The 19,105-nt window shown below is 40.2% G+C and overlaps 1 protein-coding gene across 1 annotated transcript; it reads right to left on the bottom strand.

Annotated features, from left to right (window-relative positions):
- Positions 1 to 1,931: 1,931 nt before the first annotated feature.
- On the bottom strand, positions 1,932 to 18,180 carry LOC114798009 (antigen WC1.1). The gene is made up of 17 exons (XM_028993366.1): positions 18,138 to 18,180; positions 15,557 to 15,862; positions 11,938 to 12,054; positions 11,567 to 11,764; positions 10,894 to 11,106; positions 10,502 to 10,807; positions 9,601 to 9,909; positions 9,206 to 9,487; positions 8,799 to 9,119; positions 8,430 to 8,717; positions 7,751 to 8,047; positions 7,243 to 7,503; positions 6,887 to 7,156; positions 6,671 to 6,799; positions 6,162 to 6,224; positions 2,967 to 3,101; positions 1,932 to 2,873 (listed from the first exon to the last, which is right to left on the bottom strand). Exons 1-17 carry the CDS (start codon positions 18,178 to 18,180, stop codon positions 2,683 to 2,685), a joined length of 3,729 nt encoding a protein of 1,242 aa, XP_028849199.1. The 3' UTR covers positions 1,932 to 2,682.
- Between the last annotated feature and the right edge of the window lie 925 nt (positions 18,181 to 19,105).

Raw genomic sequence — 19,105 nt, 5'->3', positions numbered from 1 at the left:
TGAATTTGCATCGGACCCCTAATGAAAAGTCATTTGTTTTCCGTATGGATGACATCATGCCTCCGTGAAACCTCAGACACCCGAGGGCTCTGAGTGAACATGGAGCGTGGCTGATATGGACCCGCTCAGGGACCAGAATGCTATTAATAAATCTCCTCTGTTATGGAAAATAGCCACAACTGTACCCGTCTGAGAGCCAGCAGCCCCGTTACATCAGTGGAGGGGGGAATGTGGTGATTTCACCATGAAACAAAGTTGGGTCTGTGAGTAGGAGAAGCACATGGCACCGTATCTGAGCCAAAACAGCAGGCCAAAAGTGCCAAAAATAACAAGACCTGCTTAGAGAAACATAAATTAATAAGGAATTAATTGCAATGCATCAGACATTTACAGCATTTATCAGACGGCCTTATCCAGAGCGACTTACAATCAGTAGTTACAGGGACAGTCCCCCCCTGGAGCAACTTAAGGTTAAGTGTCTTGCTCAGGGACACAATGGTAGTAAGTGGGATTTGAACCCGGGTCTTCTGGTTCACAGGCGAGAGTCTTACCCACTAGGCTACTACCACCACATCAATGACATTAATGAACACCATGTACAATCAAGGTATAAATATAAAAAGTACACAGCCTTGCGCTCAAAGCTTCATGTTCTGCTTCATGTGAAGAGGGTTCTAATATGAAGAAGCGGAATGTTCGCGGATCTATTTCAGGTTCCCTTGACATGTTAATCTTGCATCACAACCTTTGACCCTGGCTTCAGAACACGAGGTCAGATTCTATGTTTACACAGAGCATCGGGGACAGAACTTACAAATTAGCTCCACCGGGGATACCAGACCTACAGTCTTACTGCAGGGTCACAGCAGGCAAAATTACAATTATCTGTAAAATAAGGTTGCACTAGATTGTTTATGTGCTAGGATAAATCCTAATCGGACACACATTTGCATGAATATGATGATAACATAATTTAATATAGCATAATTAAACATTTGTTTCCAGTATGAATCTATATTTCTATATCATTATTGAAAAGGAGCAACTATATTATACATATTACACAGATTAATTAATGTTATATGGTAAATAAAATATTAATAACTTTGAACCTGATTTAGAATGTATTATTAGTTTTATTGTTGATTTAATTTATCAGTATTTGTTAATAACTAATAATAATTTTTTTAAATGTTTTTCTTTATGTTTTAGAATGTCAGGTGATCAGGTGATTAATTGTGATTAAATAAAAGGCACTTTTTTATTTTATGAAACATGTCTCTAGGTCAGGTAGGTGAAAATGGCTTCATGTGCTGTACATCAAACTATAGTGTATTTAAATTCATACAGTTTAATACGCAGCACGGAAGCAATTTCCAAAACTCAATTTCCTTCTCAGCTTCTCCATCACGGATGCTTAGACAAAAAGGGTAAAAAGGGTCCTTTAAATTAAAACCAATGCATGATGTAAGTAATCATGCAATTGGTTCTTTTTTTAAATATATGGTAAACTTCACACATAATATCAAATTGAAACCATTTATTGCATGAAAAGTAAGACTTTTTACATTTCTAGTTAAAACATATCATTTACAAACAAGCATGTTAGTGGATAATAGATACTAAATGTAAAGTAGTACATATATACATACAGTCCGTGACAAAAGTCAAAAGTCGCTTAAATGAATTAGTTTCACTGAAAAAAGATTTATAATTTAATCAAGACAGAAAGGTCAAATTTTGGCAAGACAAAAGTTTTGCCGCCTATACAGTAATTGAATCAAATGACTGCAAATACATAAATATGTCAGCAAATCCAAATTTAATATCTTGTATGACTTCCATGAGCTTGAAGGACTGCATCCATGCAGTTTGCCAAGGATTCATACAATGTATTGATGACGTCATCAGGAATAGCAAAGAAAGCTCATATGACAAGGCGACAACACTTATGTCTTTGCAAAAATTTACTCCATGGGCTTTACCAAGCTTTTAATATTAGAATAGCTTTTGACAGTTTGGTTTTACACTGAAACATTATTACAAAAGCTGTTGGGAATAAAATGAGCCAATTCTTGTAAAAAAAATAAAAAATAAAAAGAAGATATATATTTGAGCGGCACTTGAAGTCAATTTGTACACAAGCAACAAGACTTTTGTCAGGGACAGTAAATGTAAATGATTTTTTTTATATATCACTGTGTCTAGGTTTCATGACGTTGTAGGACAAGGGATATTTAAACATCATGGGTGCTTTAAAAATCCTTTGAAAAAGGGGAAAAAAGCACACACTGAGAATGAGAATGCTGCAATATGACAGAATCCATGCATTTTTATAAAAAAACCGTTGTTACGCTGACTGCTGGACAACTGGCAGCCTAAAGGCACAACGAATCATGGTCACATATCTGTCTACCAGGGAACCAATCAAACGCTCAGCTCACATTACAAGAGCCAACAGTTCAGGACAATTTATCATAACATGAAGGAAGGAAGGAAGGAAATATACCATATATGTGGAATACGTCAAGTATTTCGAGTGAAGTATTAAAGCAGAGCAGCGTTTTCTTTAGCGGCAGGTTGTCGAAGTTGCACAGCTTATTCAGGAAGTTGGTGGTTTTATCACGTGTCTTGTGCCATGACTGTGACGCATGACATCTTAAAATACGAGAATCACCTCTGTCACTGCTCAGCATCAGGCTGCATGTGATCCATTTCCTCCTGAGTCTCGATCTGGTTCTCCACCAGCGGCTCTGCTCGGGCATCCCTGCTCTCCACGGTCCCAGCATAGTCTCCACCCACATCCATCGCCTCCATGTCATCATAGCCATCCTGCTCCTTGGAGTCCTCAGACCCCTCCTTGTCCACATGGACTGGTGAGAAGGGCAGATCAACAGCCACTTTTGTTGGACAGAAGACTCAGAAAGCAGACCATGATTTATTCTGCAGAAACTTGAGGTTCTTACATGGTAGCGGAGGAGGTTCTTCTGAGTCTGGGCTGTGTGCAGCCTCTCCATCCAGTCTTCTACGCAGGGCTGAGGTCACAGCATCCTCATCGATGTCGTCGTACTCAGAGGAAGCCTGACTGCCCAGGCTGGACTCTTTACCAGTGGCAACGTAACATAACACAACATATCACGGGGGAAACATGATATTTATCAGACGCCCTTATCCAGAGCGACGTTTTATTAGAGATGTGCTGGTTGTATTAGTGTTTGGATATTTCTATTTCATCACCAACATCCCACAGCTAAATTTCACGTGGGCAAAAAGTGATGACTGATGAACATAGGAGAGGGAGCAGAAGCAGCAGCCTCTAACCCTGTACCTCTAACGTAGTTGTAACCAAGAAGTCTAGGTAGGGGAGAGTGGGGCAAGTTGAGCAGCGAGTACGTTGATCGACCCACTGTATCCAGGCAATGGTATACGGTCCAAAGGTTTTGAGAAAGACACAAATACTGGTTTTCACAAAGCTTGCGGCCTTGTCTTTTTTCTGTGGTGTACGCAAAGAGTGAGTATTTGCAGTGTTTGTTCTTTTATACAAGACCTCTGTAATTGGCCCTGGCATGCTGTCAATCGACGTCTGGGCCGAATCCTGACTGATGGAACCCATTCCTTCATAATCAGTGCTTGGAGTTTGTCAGAATTTGTGGGGTTTTGATTTTCCCCTGACCACAAGTTCTCAATTGGATGAAGGTTCAGGGAGTTTCCTGACAATGGACCCAAAATGTTTTGTTCTTTGGTCCTTGATGCTTCATCATGCTGGAAAGGCATTGTTCTTCACCAAACTGTTATTGGACAGTTGGGAGAAGTTGCTGTCGGAGGATGTGTTGGTACCAATCTTTATTCATGACTGTGTTTAAACGTGTGAGTCTACTCACACACATGAATGGTCTCAGAATGCTTCACTGTAGGCACAATACAGGACTGATGGTAGCATCACCTTTTCTTTTTTTCCAGATGCCCTGAACAATCGGGAAGGGGCTTCATCACTGAAAATTACTTCTAAAATGAACTATCCTACCTCTACAAATAATACAAAATGCAGTAGCACGACTGATCTTCAACCTTCCCAAGTTTTCCCACACCGCCCCTATGCTACGTTCCCTCCACTGGCTCCCAGTAGCTGCACGCATCAGGTTCAAAATACTACCTACAAAGACAAACATGGAGTAGCACCATCCTACCTCACAGCCCTTATTACACCTCACACTGCACCTCGTATACTCCGAGCCTCCAGTACTGCTCGCCTGGTCCCCCCATCTCTGAAGGTAAAAGGAAGACGTTCATCTAGACTCTTCTCTGTCTCGGCCCCTCGGTTAACTTCCCCTTGAGGTCAGAACAGCACAGTCACTGAGCATTTTCAAACGGCAGCTCAAGACCTTCCTCTTTAGATTACTTGGTAACCTTCTAATTGTCTGACTTATGTATAGAAACTACAACAGAGTGAATAAAAATATTGTATTCATAGTTAGGGGTCCTAGTGAACCAGAATTGATCACTTCATCGATGGTAAAATGCATGACAATCAGCATGACAGAATGATCTCCAGCCTTGTGTTGGTCAACGCTCCCACTTGTGGTAATGAGAGGATCACTGAAATGATCTCAGCAGGTCTGAAATGCAGTTTAATAGTTTTTTGGGGGGATTAAGTTCATTTTTATGGCAAAGAGGGACTTTGCAATTAATCTGATCACTCTTCATAACATTCTGGAACATATGCAAATTGCCACAATACAAAAGGAAGCAGCAAACTTTGTGAAAAACAGTATTTGTGTCATGCTCAAAACTTTTGGCCCCTTGTTATCGTGTGATCACACATTCATTTCTCGTTTGCTGAAAAGAAGCAGATGGGGGTAAGGTAACTATGTTAATTTTTGGGGGTTTATAATTTGCTAGTGTATTTAATCATGTGGATTATTTAGCTAAATCATAGCCTGAATTGCTCAGATAGACTGTTTTTTTTTTTTTTTCAAAATTGGTGGCTGTGGGGCAAACTAAACTAAATACTTTGAGGTAAATTGAGCCACTGGTTCTTAAACGTAATGTACTTAAAAGTAGTATAAAATAACAGCTTGCCTTTTCATATTGCAATCATGCCACGAAAATGCAGCAGAAAGTCAGACTGGGGCTCAACACCTCAGTGCGGAAGAGAGTGATGTTTCCTTCCTATTCTATGACATCTTTCTAGGAAAATGACGTGGCACATTTTCCACACACTGATGTGCTGAAGAAGCTACCTCAACGGGCTGGAAGAGCTGCATGGAGGCAGCAACATTTCATATGGAATTTGGATCTGCTAGTCATTCACTTGAGTTACAAAATGCTTCTTGCCTACGACTACATTCTATGTGACGGCTGTTTTTCGTGAGGAATAGTGCTGCACCTAAAGCTGTGGCGGCAATGTTCTCACATGTCTAGCTATTAGTTTTTGTTATAGTAGGCTTCAGTTACAGATGCCTCTACCTTCTCTGTTAGAAGGGTGGAATTTTTCAGTTGTACTCAGGATTATACAGTAAAAAGGACCCTGGTCAATTTACCACAGTTTACACACGACCTAAGAAGGGGTATTTACGTATATATTTATGTTGCCTGTTGTCACAGATATACACACTACTAGGTGGCTACACTCCTGCACGCCCTCTCAGATCTGCACACGAAACGAGAGGGAAAATTCAATCAACTCTATTCTCCTTTGTTGTCCCTGGCTGGTGGAACAACTTGCCCTCCTCCATTCGACTAGCCGAGACTACCACCACCTTTACGAAGCAGTTGAGAACCCACTTATTCAAAAAGTATTTCAGACGATTCAAACACTTACACACGCACATGCAAAAATGATTCGTCTAGCACTTAACAATCTCCAAGCATGATCTTTTTTCTAACAAGTTAGGCCTTATCAGGGCTCTTAGTTTTGTGAACTCAAAATTCTATAGAAATCGAACGAGAAGTGCTGGTGTCTTCCTCTTGTAAATCTCTTTGGATAAAAGCATCTGCTAAGTAAAGTAAAGTAAAGTAAAGATATATATTTTTGGTGAATCATTGACAGGAGACATCCTTACCTAAACGTTAATCTTTTGATTTTACTTGATTTACTTGTAAAAATTGTGATAAATGAAAAATGTCTGTACATATTTACTTTGCAAACCTCAGTAACCGACCTTCATTTCTCTCCATGTCCATATCAACTGAGAAGTTGGATTTTGATGAAAGACCTTTTGTCTCTGTGGATAAAGGGCAAATGAAAATGTAATTATTGTCCAGCAATTACTACAGCGACCGCACATTTTATTTTTGTATTGATTGAGAGGAATTAAATCTCTCCACAAAATGAGTCTGACGTGAATATGTTTTTCAATAGTTTCTGCTTAATGTCTTAATGGGCACTGGATATTTTTCATTTGTTGAGAAAAAGTGGAATAAATACAAAGACACTGCAGATTCCTGAAGATCGACATACACCTTGATACTTAGACTGATAAATCCATGCACATCACACTGAAAATTAATTGCGTGAATCTTTAGATATTTTCTACGTGGCATTACATGAACTCGAAGTGAAACAAGTCTGTATGACACTGAAACATCGCCCTCTAGTGGCGAGTTTATGGAAATTTGATGGAAAGCTGACGGACATTTTCAGGCGCAGGCCTGGTGTTGTTTTTCTCACCAAATATCATATTTATTATGGGTTTTCGCTTCCACAAAACAAGACCAAGAGCTACGAGCAGCAGCAGTGTCCCAATTGCAAGTGCAGTGATGGCTCCAACACGTACAAATGGTTTCTTCTCTTGATAGTCTGAAATGCAAACCTTTGCCGTTAGTTACAGGCTTGGGTTTAGATTAGCTTGTATTCAGTAGATTCCTACAGAGTATATATACCCACTTTCACAGTATACTCTGCTTCCGTGCTGACATACGGCATCTCTCGTCACACAGTGACTTAAAAAACTTGGATTTTCGCCACTACATTTAATCTGTATAGGGTGCCCTTCCTTTTCTGTCTTTTCAGTTTTGCTGAAATTGCCGCATAAAAGGTCTGTGCATAAACGATTAGCCTCTGAGCCACCATGAATGCATGCAGGTGTCCAGTTATCCATGTAATTCACTTGCACAGCCCCACCGCACCCCTCTGTCAGGCGAAACTTCAGACCTTCTGTAATGAGAAGCGCAGGTGAACCTAAACCAAGAGCGACAGCAGCAATGCAATGGGTTTGGCTGTAAATGTGACCGCGGACTGACCTGAGAACACCAGAGACACTGACCCGTTGCACTCGACCATCTCGGATGCGCACTGCAGGAGACTCACTTCTTGCCCGGTGCAGGAGAAATAATAAAACCGACCTGCTTCCCTTGTCACTCGTTTTTCAACAAGTATGCTGCAGTACTGCGTGGGGGTGATTTCAGACATGTGTTTGCTCCAGCCGCTGTCACAGACCTTGTGCTTGCCGTTCACTTGAACCTCACCATAACATTTTTTGGAAAGATCAACCCTTAGTCCATCTAGAAAACATGAAAAAAAATCTTTTATATGCAGTAATTTGCCGCATTTGACGATTTGTTTCAGGCATTCCAAGCAGTAATTCCAATATAATTATAGAGAGATTGTCTATTAAAAGCACTTTAGTGTAAGAAAGAAGTTAATATGAAGTCTGCAAAAGAGAGTCATCCTTGTTTTCCCTTGGTGGACACCATTCTGGTGAAATACTGGCCTCTAGCAGAAGGAAGTGCTACTTGCCCATCGTCTTACCAGCACAGTTGATATCCAGCTGCTTTTCCGGTGCACCAGTCGGGGCACTGGCTACCTCACAATCCCAGATACTTGCTTGTGAACCTTGGCATTTCCACGTCTTGCCCCACCAGGTGTAGTTGCCCTTTGATACACCTTCATGGTTCTTGTATTCTCCACAGCCCAGGTTTTTACAAATAAGGTTCAGTTCTGTTTGTCCTTCAAATGAGCTGACGGCATGCTGCCCATTGGTGCTCATGATGAACACAGGTCCCTGGCATGCCAACTTGGTGTTGGTGATCAGCAGCCTGCTCCAGTCTGACACCACATAGGAAATAGAATCGATTAGTTAAAGACCAGTAGTTAAAATATGTGGCTTTCCAAGTAGCAACATTATAACCAGCATTAATATAGTGGTAGTAGGGGGTGATAGTGGGTAGCACATACATGCATACCACAGTTTGAGAACCAAGGCTTCAGAGTTACAGCATGTTCTGAAACGTCAGTAAGATTATTTTTAGACTAGAGCGCACGATAGAGGAACAAATTGAAATTTTCTTGTAGTTACAAGACTACCAATAGATAGCTGTGAACAAATGGAATGAATGGACAGAATGGAGTGTGCCGTAAAGTGATGGATGGAATGCTCTGAGCTGAGCCACAGCCCATAATGCAATGCACAGTCTAGATGAGGCCTCACCTGAGCACCTGAAGTAACCAGCAGCGCAGAACGTTTTGTTCGCTGTGCATTTCTCCACGGTGCTGAACACGCCGTTGCAAGTGGCCCTCAGTCCGGCCTGTAAAGCGGTGGAGGGAAAAAGGCGGGAACTGTTTACCGTGCCACACTTAAGTTCACGGCAGATTGTTGCGCCCAGGCTCTGGTTCTCCGGGTGCTCTGCACACACTGGCAGCCAGTTTCCAGACCAGTGGATTTCCGCACGTCCTGCACATTTGTCTCTTGAGTCTACCAGCCTCGCCTTCAAACTGCCTGGAAAATCACAGCAACAGTAATAATAACACAGGCAGTGACAGGCAGGATTCTTGTGGGAGTGAGCAGTGTGACGTGTACCTGAGCACAGAATGCTGACGTGACGGCTCCTACAGTAAGAGCCGCTGTTAAGAACATATCTACATCTGGTAATGTCCTTGATGTGGTCTGGACAGTGCACACTGCCGATGGTTACGCTGGGCGACAATTCTCGATCACTGCGCTGAATAAAGTGGCCACAGCCCAGACTCGCGCAAACCTTTCCGGAGAGATCTGGGGTCCAGGCGTCTTCACAAACACCCCCACAACGTCCTCCCACGCACACCTCCACATCCCCCCAGCACCTTTTCTTATTTCCATCCAATGCGTTCTCATTGTTCACCAGCTGTAGGGTCACGTTGCCTGTCAAAGCCAATGGGATAATGATCATCCAAAAGAACAATGTGGATTAGAGTTTGGAAGTTGAAGTAACCGGGAGTTTTGTTTACCGGAACACTTGACTGTCGCTACCGCTTCGCTTGGGGCTTTAGCGAGGTCCAGTGTACAACCGGTGTTATTTCGGCAGACCACTTCCATCATGGTTGCTTTGGTCTGGTTTTCATAATGGTATGTCTCTACATTGCCACAGTGCAGCTGGCTGCAGACGTACTCAGCCGATGTTTCGTTCCATGTGACAGGAAGCCCAGACACCCAGAACTGAGTACTTTCCTGCTGTACTCTCACTGTTCCTGAGCAGGAAGACATTCCTTCTAGGAATATCATTTTGTGACCTGGGTTCGGAGGAGAATATGGAAGTGTAAAGCTTGTCATGCTCATTCAATGGAACTTAAACAGATTAGCAGTGAGAGGTTTTGCCCTTGGTGTCTGGATGAACTTAACTCACCACGGCAGATGAGTTTTGTGCTGGATACTTCGCTGGAATGAGACTGCACTGGCGTCACTCTGCATTTGTGAATGGAGTCTGCAATTCGGCCGCAGTCAAAGTTCAGCTGTAGTAGGGCAGTGGCCCCATTGGCAAAAAGCTGGTGCCCATGTTGGCTCATCTGACCACACCCTAGTTGTGCACACACCGTGTTGGAGTTTGCATCTGTCCACATTGTGTTGCTCACACTCCACCATTTTTCCTCATGGCGAATTTCAACTCGCCCGGCACATTTATCAAAACCATCAGAGAGACGCACATCTATGCTCTCTAAGCAATCAAATGGGGAAAAAAGTAACATTGGTAAGAAATCTTTCAATGTAACACATTTGAAGGGTGCTTTGCAGAATCTAGTGAACAACGCTGAAAGAAAGAGATAAGAATATGAACCCAAACAGTTATGTGCAAAGCTCAGGATTGAGACCATATGTTTTATAACAGTGACGCTACCATGCAAAGATTGCTAGCATCCTATATATATAGACAAATTATCTCCTGAGACCTGTGAGACAAATGACTGTTTCAGATGTTTGAACAGTTGTATCAACAAAAAAAATGCTCACAAAATATCTTCGTCTACAAACCTTTTTATCATGTGACGATAACTATAATGAAATACATCAAGTAATATTGTTGATGAATAAAAACATCTAACTAAATCATCAGCTCGACACTGAATAACACGATAAAAAAAATGAAACACCGTTGAAACAAAAGCACATGCATATATGGGACAACCATAATGCAGGGCATGGGGGTGTGGGATCACCTCTACCTAACAGGGATCACCTGTGGGTGATTAGGACCCAGCACACATGTGAATGGGTGGCTCCTGGTGAGCCCAGAAAAAGATGTTACCTACCTGAGCAGTAGATTTTCATCATCTTACAGGATTCGAAGGTCTTTGTGTAAGGATTGCACTGCCACAGAGAAGCCTCACTGCCATCACAGTCCACACCTTTCCACTGGTTTACTGGTCTTATAGCTGTTGGCACTTCCTTTTGGGTAAATACCAGTTCGCCACAGCCGGCCTCTCTGCACGCCACCCCTGCGGCCTTGTCCGAGTTGGCACACACCCCCATCATCGTTTTGTTTCTCTGGATAACCATTGATCCATAGCACTTGTCGTATATCCCGTCTCTGGACTGTATTAATATTTTGACCTGGTCTGAAAGAGAGTATTTGTGTGTGTGTGTGTGTGTGTGTTTTATTCACAAATGTTAACATATGCATAATGTGGAGTTTTAATTTTACCTGCACACTTCAGAGAGACTTCCGGTTTCTTGTCTTGCTCTTGGATGGTGCCGTTGTTTCCGCACTGCAGGTATGGGCAAATCAGGTCTGCCCTCTGTGTGTAGTTTTTCGCCTGTTTAAGTGGCTTCCAGGCATTGTTTTCCACTATTCCCAGCTCTCCAGAGCAGACATTTTCTCTTCTATTTGCATATTTCAGACGATATATCTGATGACCTGAAAAGCACATACTAATTTACTTACTTTTTTATTTTGTTTTAGTGCTGCTACCTACTTGACTAACTGAATTTGAACAGCTTGTGCTGAACAGAGCTATTTCCTTGTGGAGTAACAAAATCTAAACTTTAGTGCAGAAAATCAAGTTTACTGAACCATGCAAGAGAGAGAATACTGTATCATGATCATTTGCAAAGATTAAAGTGTTTATAAAGCTGTACAATTATTTGAAAATTTTTTTGGGTGCTCCTGGGTAGTGAATTTCTCAACAACCTCAACAAAGTACCAAAGCAAATAAGAAATATTTTCATTGACATATTTTCTAAGTTCTTTAAAAAAAAGTAACATATAACTTTCGTATTTCGTGTTTCATCCCAGCCTTGATGGCAACAGCACTAGACTCTTGCATCAGTGTCAGACGGCCACATGTGCTTAAACACAACCTTCACACAGGACTCACAAGAGCAGATGACTGCGATGGGCTCAGCGCACACTTCGGTAGATTTCCAGTCTATACACTGCCACAGGAAATCCATGCCTTTCTCACAGCTGAAGGTTTTCGTGTTATACGTAATCCCGGGGTCAGCTCGTATCCTGGTAATATTTTCAGCCTTGGAGCAGCCCACTTCCAAACATACTCGTTGTGCCTCCTCTATATCTAAAGCAGGATAGTATTTTAAATGCTGTTTGAATTTTTTTGTATTATTTTTATTATTATTCAAAGAAAAGAACACTGGAAGATTTTCCAAAGGTGTAAATCATGCAAAACACAAAAGGCCACATTTCCCAAAAATGCAGTAAAGCCACATATAGAGCCAGATATATACTTACTCCAATTTTTGTGGCACAAATGAATGACCTCGCTAGGTTCTTTACCAAACTGTACCATCCCTGCACACCCCTCCACTCCATTCATCACCAGCCGCGGCTTCCATCGTGTTGCTTCACCTACAATGCAGAAAAAATGTCAGCTTGACAATGGCTATTTGTAATTGATTTACACTTCTGAAGGATAAGATAAGTCGAGTCCGACAAGTAGGAAATTTATATTGTCATGACAGGAGGTGGACGTTACAAGATAAGAGCGGCAAAAAGCAATTTCAAATTCAAATATGCTGACTGTAGAGTGTCAAAAGTTCAACATACAAATAAATAGAAAAAAAATGTGGATGTGAGCTGTAAAAATAAAAATATATCAGTATATACATAAATAATATGCAGAGGGCCTCGGAGATGTGAGTCCAGTCCAGTTTATTGGTCAGATGAACACCATGGTACCTGTAGCTCTCCACAGCCTCAATGTCCATACCCTGGATATTTCGTGGTTGTAATGGAGGACGTTTGTGCCTGCGGAAGTCTACCACCAGCTCCTTGGTCTTTCCAGTGTTGATCTGGAGGTAGTTCTGCTGGCACCAGTCCACAAAGTCCCGAGTCAGTTCTCTGTACGCCTTGTCGTCCCCATTTGTGATGAGACCAGAGACATTGCAGAGTCATCAGAGATCTTCTGCAGGAAGTAGTTAATGGAATTGTAGGTGAAGTGTGACAGTGCAGATGGTGAAGAAGGGGCTCCCGTACTGCAGACCACCTTGTCTGGCACACAGCCCTGAGTCCTCACACACTGTGGTCGGTTGGTGAGGTAGTCCAGGATCCATGTTGTGAGGATGACAGCCTCGGCTATGAAAGTCTACTATGGGTTTGTGTCTGTGAACTCTACACACACTACAGTATTTTGTGACATTTTTGGGCAGTTTTGCATCCAAAAATTCAAGATCAAAGTTTTTAGGTTCATTAGTGTTAATTGTAACAAATGCAACATCACAAAATTCTGGAGGGAGTAATATACGCATATTCCTTTGTGACTAACATTTACATTTAAATTTACATTTACAGCATTTACCAGGCGCCCTTATCCAGAGCGACTTACAATCAGCAGTTACAGGGACAACCCCCCCCCTTGGAGCAACTTAGGGTTAAGTGTCTTGTTCAGGGACACAATGTTAGAAAGCGGGATTTGATCCTCGTCAAACCACTAGGCTACTACCACCCTTCATCCTGCAAAACCATCCATTTGGAAGCTTACTGAGACCCTTACTGCAACAAACACTAAAGCATAATTGTCTGCTAATATACTGATCACATATGCAGAGTAAAATATCCTTCCATTTTCAGAACTTGGACCCCTATTAGCAGAAGTGGGACAAAGTCATTGCTTTTCAAGTCACAAGTAAGTCTCAAGTCTTTGCCCTCAAGTCCCAAGTCAAGTGCCAAGTCAAGACAGGCAAGTGTCGAGTCAAGTCCAAAGTCAAGACTGATAAGTCTCAAGTCAAGTCCTAAGTCCTGCAGTTTGAGTTTCGAGTCCTTTCAAGTCTTTTCAACCGCACAATAATAATATATTTGTAAATATATGTAAATATATGTAAAATCTATTGTTTTATTAAAACAAGTGCAATTGAAACTGCATAAATAAATAGTGCTGACATTGCACTATTAACTTCATTTTTAACATTTAACACATATTTTTTTAATATTCTTCATTTTAAACCACTGCTTTACAGAATAAACGCATCTGAAAAAACAAGTGCAACACAAAAAGTGCTAACATTGTATTTCCATGACATATTGCATTTCAATTAGTTCCACAGCAGTTTGTCCTGTCCTGTAACAAATACATGAACATAACAGACTTAACCGCGGGAAGTGGAAAATAAGATGTACTTGTGTTTACCAACTGTTTATTCCGTTAAAAAGCTGCATCCATGTTACCACGTCACGTTTGATGTGGTAATTTCACAGTTCGAAGACTCGTTCTCGCCCCCTACAGTGCAATTCGGCTAGGTATACATCCGCGCTAAAATATCAAGGTGAAAGTCATCATAGTGTAGCGGTTCTTCTTCTGCGTTTTGATTTCGTTTCTTGAACCACAAATGATGAGCTGACACCCAAGAGATTTTCTGTGCAAAGTGTATTCTGTACAAAAAGCAAGGTCGCGTCAGAACATCGCGTCTTTCTGCACCTCTCTCTACAATATACAGTATTAAAAGAACATAAAAAAAATATTCACAAAATAACACACATGCAAAAAAAAAAAAAGAAATAACTTTTTGCACACAAACCCGACGCACCTCACAACTCCCGCCATGTGTCCAAGAGAACTAAACCGGGTCTCAAAAACAAAATAAAAGAACATAAAAGACACAAGAAAGAAGAAATATACTTATAAATCTAACCATTTAACTCCAGCACAATAGCTTGCGTAGTATAGACCCAGTTCCCAACACAAATTTGTGAATAGATAAACGACGATATTTTTTTTATCGCCTGATAAGAGTCTCACGTTAACGCCGATAACGGCCCACCACTAATATGTATGTATTGTATGTCTTTGTTGGTGGCTAAAATACACGTTGCTGCTGACCGCCGTCTATTGTGTGCGATACTGTACATTGGCTAATGTTATGTATAAGTACCTCATCCTACCAGGTTTTAAAAAATCACTTTAATAAATTTACGAATTAAGGGAGTCAACTCGCAGTGGACAGATTACCAGTTTGCGACGTTAACAGCGAGTTTACAGCCTCACTGATTTAACTACACAGCAAAGAAAAGTTAACAAATAAGCGTTAGCATTCACTCAGAACTTACCGTTCTTTGTGCAACTTCAAATGTCGAAGTTGGAAGTTGTTGCATCTCCGTCTGTAATCTTCGACCCGCATGTTTTGCATACTGCTATTCGTTTTTTGTTGACCACCTCGTAGTTTTTATATCCGAACGAAACTATCTTTGGTATAATTTTGTCTAACTGGCGCGTTATTTGAGAGTTACACTGCATTGGATGTCCTGTAATTTGATTGGATGGATGCTGTTGGCTCAAAACAACGTGGATCTAATTTGATTGGATGTCTTGCCGACAGCAAATACGCGCACAGACGCACATATACACAGACATTGAAAGATACAGAGCGTTCGGTAATAACATACGTTTTAATATTTGGGTTTTCTGGGAAACAGCAAGTCTTGTCAAGTCAAAAGGCTCAAGTCCAAGTGAAGTCACGAGTCAATGATGTTAAAGTCCAAGTCGAGTTGCAAGTCTCTTTACATTTTGTCAAGTCGAGTCTAAAGTCATCAAATTAATGACTCGAGTCTGACTCGAGTCCAAGTCATGTAACTCGAGTCCACACCTCTGCCTATTAGTCTAGTGGGTAACTAGTTCAAACCCCACCTATCACCATTTGGTCACTTAGCAAGGCACCAATTTCTAAGTTGCTCATTACTGTTACTGTGATTTGTTATATCTAATTCTTGTTTTTAGTGGTCAGCACAACAATTTTGTCAGATTACTAGACTACACCTAAACATGCATGTCCTGGTTTGGTAAAGAAGATTATAGAACAACTTTGCATAAAAATGGTCCATGTTGTGTGATCAAAATAGGGACCAATGATTCACTTACCACTGCATGTGACGCTTACGTGCCAGTTTTTCTCAAATGTCACAGCTCCCCACTCAGCAGATTTGCAGTCCCACAGATCTTCTTCATCTCCTTCACATCTGACATCATTCATCCAGAGTTTTCCCTCCTTTAATACAAGCTGAGTGCTGTTTGAGTAGCCCCCACACTGCAGACTTCTGCAGACGACTTGGCCGTTCTCGTCACTCCAAAATCCATGTCCCACAAAGCCCCACTCTCCGTTGTGGAAGACTTTAAGTTGGCCGGAGCACGGGCTGTCCCCGCCATGCAGCATCAAACGATCTTTTCCTGCGGTGAAGGAGAAAAAGATTTTATGTTAGTGTCAGGGATCCGTCAGGGCAGGGAAGAATGGACAGAGCTAGATGAGGTCCAGCACATGGGAACATTGCCAGTGCAGCTACACTAATTAATGGTTTCAAGTTGGAGAGGAGGAAGAAGCTGCAAACTCAGACCTTTTCATTGGACTGTGATTATTTCTGATATTTTTATGAACAAAATTTAATATGGGAGGAGCCCATGGCAATGATTGTATTATTTCGTTAAATAATAGGTTGGCTTATTTAATAATCATCCACCTCATGCAATTTTCCCAAAACCACCCAAACTGGCAACACTGAGCACAAGGTCCTGTCTGTTCCTTTGTCTTAATTATTCGATCTGCCACTTTTTTATAGTGCCACCAGGAAAACAAATGTGATCACTGTTATAATCGTGTTGAGACCCAGCAAACATGCAGATAGATTATCAGTGCTTTTAATTAAAAAAAATCTGAATTTTTGTATTACGCCATGAAAGCATCCCCCAAAACGATCATTGGATTGAACAGATACATTTTTGTTGACTGAAGTGAACCGGTATGTTTATCTAGTGATACCATTATTACTTATTCATTATACTAACACAATGACGCACAATGCTAAACTGCATTAAGAAAACTATATTGGGCAGGGAAGTCATTCTACTGCCGTTTAAATCAAAGACGAATGCAGATATTGACCCTTCTGTTTTTTATAAATCATACTCGCCAAACTTTATCAATTTCTGGTTTCAGCTCTGAATATTATATCTCCGAGTACTGGGGAAAGGCTATATAGTTGATGAGGAGAGAATCATGAATGCACACGACTGAATTTTTACGCATGCTGGAAACCATATTGTGTATATTTCTCAGCCTCAAGTTTCAATCAAATCTTCATAAAGACTCCATTGAGCCTCTTTATGCTGAAAAAAAAACATCTTCAAATCTTCCAAGCGGAAAATTCAGCAACGACAGAGTCTTGTAGGCTGATGCTGTGTTCACCACCAATTCTGCTGAAGGTTTCACCACAGATCACCTGATGCAGATGCTGAGAGATAAACGGCAGCAGTTTTGCACCATGAACCCACACGCCTGCCCAGTAAACTGCAGCCTGCAGTCTTACCCACCCAGAGATCACCGGGTTAGAAATATTGAATCTTACTCGGGATTTTTTGATCATTAAAAATATTTCATTTTAAAAAGACAGTTTACACTAATAACATTTATTTTTATTAGTAGAATTGTATTTTTATTTCTGTAACACTTAATAAGTACTTTGCCTGAAACATGTTTAATTGCTATAAAACACCTATAAAAATGAAACAAATTAAGCAAAATTATAAGCTTTAGACAATATAAATGTAAATGGTTTCAGTTCTTTATTTAAAATACTCCACAATGGATATTTAACACAAAAAAGGCTAAATAAATCAAAAACATTTTTTTGAAGTTTTATGCAGCAAGTACATTCATTTGATATAATTTAATGGTCATAGTGATTTCATGGTGTGCCCTACGTCTCTAAGGGGTTGAAATGTTTCAATAAAATGCATCCATGCCTTGACAGAATTAAGAATGGCTAAATTTAGAATATTTAGAATGGCTCAACAACTGGTCCTCGTAGGATAAAAAAAAAAGTAAATCCCACATTACCAATGCAGACTCTCTCTCTCTCTCTCTCTCTCTCTCTCTCTCTATATATATATATATATATATATGTATATATGTGTGTGTGTGTGTGTGTGTGTGTGTGTGTGTATATATATATATATATATATAGAGAGAGAGAGAGAGAGAGAGTAAAAAAAAAACTTAACAGAGTCCGATGAATTGGTAATAATGAACACATTTGACACCCATGTTTAATGTAGGGTTAGTATTTCTGGAGCAAAAAAATGTTATATACAGTTTGGCCAGTGGCTTTTGAAATGTGGTATTATTTGTGGTTTATAATATAATCATGTATAAACTTTGTATGTAATATAATGCACTATATTGTATATTGTTGTTTGAATCTGGTTCTGATTTAATGTGTCTTTCCTTTGAGGAAGTAAAAATTACACGTTAGAAGGTTTGATTTTGATGGCATCAGTTACATTTAATGTAAATCACCTTCTGTACTGAGTATTTAAAGCCTTTTAGGTTAAGCATTTTAACATTACTTTTTTTTCTAGCTGTGCATGTATTGGGCACACATGAATGCAGGATGAATGTATCAGTAAATATCATGTTCTCGAGGAATAATGCTCTGCAGGATCTACTCACCATGGGCGGTTGAAAGGTGCAAGTACAGCAGAAGGAGCCACATCCCTGCAGCAGAAGAGCCTGAGCGGGTGACAGAGGAGCGGTGTGTGGTTATAAAGCCTGATTCATGATGTCACACAAACAGTGGCATTTCAGCTGCAAAACTCTCGAATGGAAATAGACTCATAATCCACAAAGTGTTTAGCAGAAAGTAACATATATAGTGTGAAGATTTAAGGATTTCGTAAGTTTTGGGCATATTGGGCTTGGGGCTGCTTTAGCCTTTGAATCTTATTTTGACTCTGGGCCACAAAGTTTAAAATCTTCTGCCCCTCTAGGCAGTAACTGCATTATCGTCTTCATGGAAATTTTTTTATCGGACTGTGAATAAAAAACGCAATTTGCATGTTTCATGCTTTAGCCTGTAATAAATGCAACAAACATGAATAATTGGCCTTGAATCATAAACTGACCCTAAATGATAAAATCCTGAAAACCTGGATCAGTAAATTATTATTTTTTTTTACAATAAATAAAATTGTTAAATAAGACGACAGCTTGTGCAACAACAAATGCAATCCAATCGATGATTAACTTGGTTTAATTTTCCTGTCATTTAAGAAGCATTTGAAGCTATCTTTATTTATGAATTAATACATTTAATATTAATAATAACAACAACAATTCTATTTACCATAATTACAGAATTATTATTTTGTTTTTATTAAAATTATATACGTCTTCTAAAAGCAAAGTAAAATTAATACTAATAACAATAATATTATTTTTTGATTATTACTATTGAAAATATAAAGATTTTTACTAGTATTGTTGTTGTTATTATTACTTTAAAGATAATAACCATTAAGAAAATAATTGATTTCACGTTTATTTTTGCATCACCTTGGTTATAAAGTGTGTAATTAGCTTCGTTTTAATGAGATGTTCGGGGTTGTGAAAGTGTGTGGGTTTGGTGTAACATCGATGAG

The sequence above is a fragment of the Denticeps clupeoides genome, chromosome 10 (genome assembly GCF_900700375.1).
Source record: "Denticeps clupeoides chromosome 10, fDenClu1.1, whole genome shotgun sequence".
NCBI lineage: Eukaryota > Metazoa > Chordata > Actinopteri > Clupeiformes > Denticipitidae > Denticeps > Denticeps clupeoides.
The sequence above is the reverse complement of the archived record's forward strand: the minus strand, read 5'-3'. Positions and strand labels throughout refer to the sequence as shown.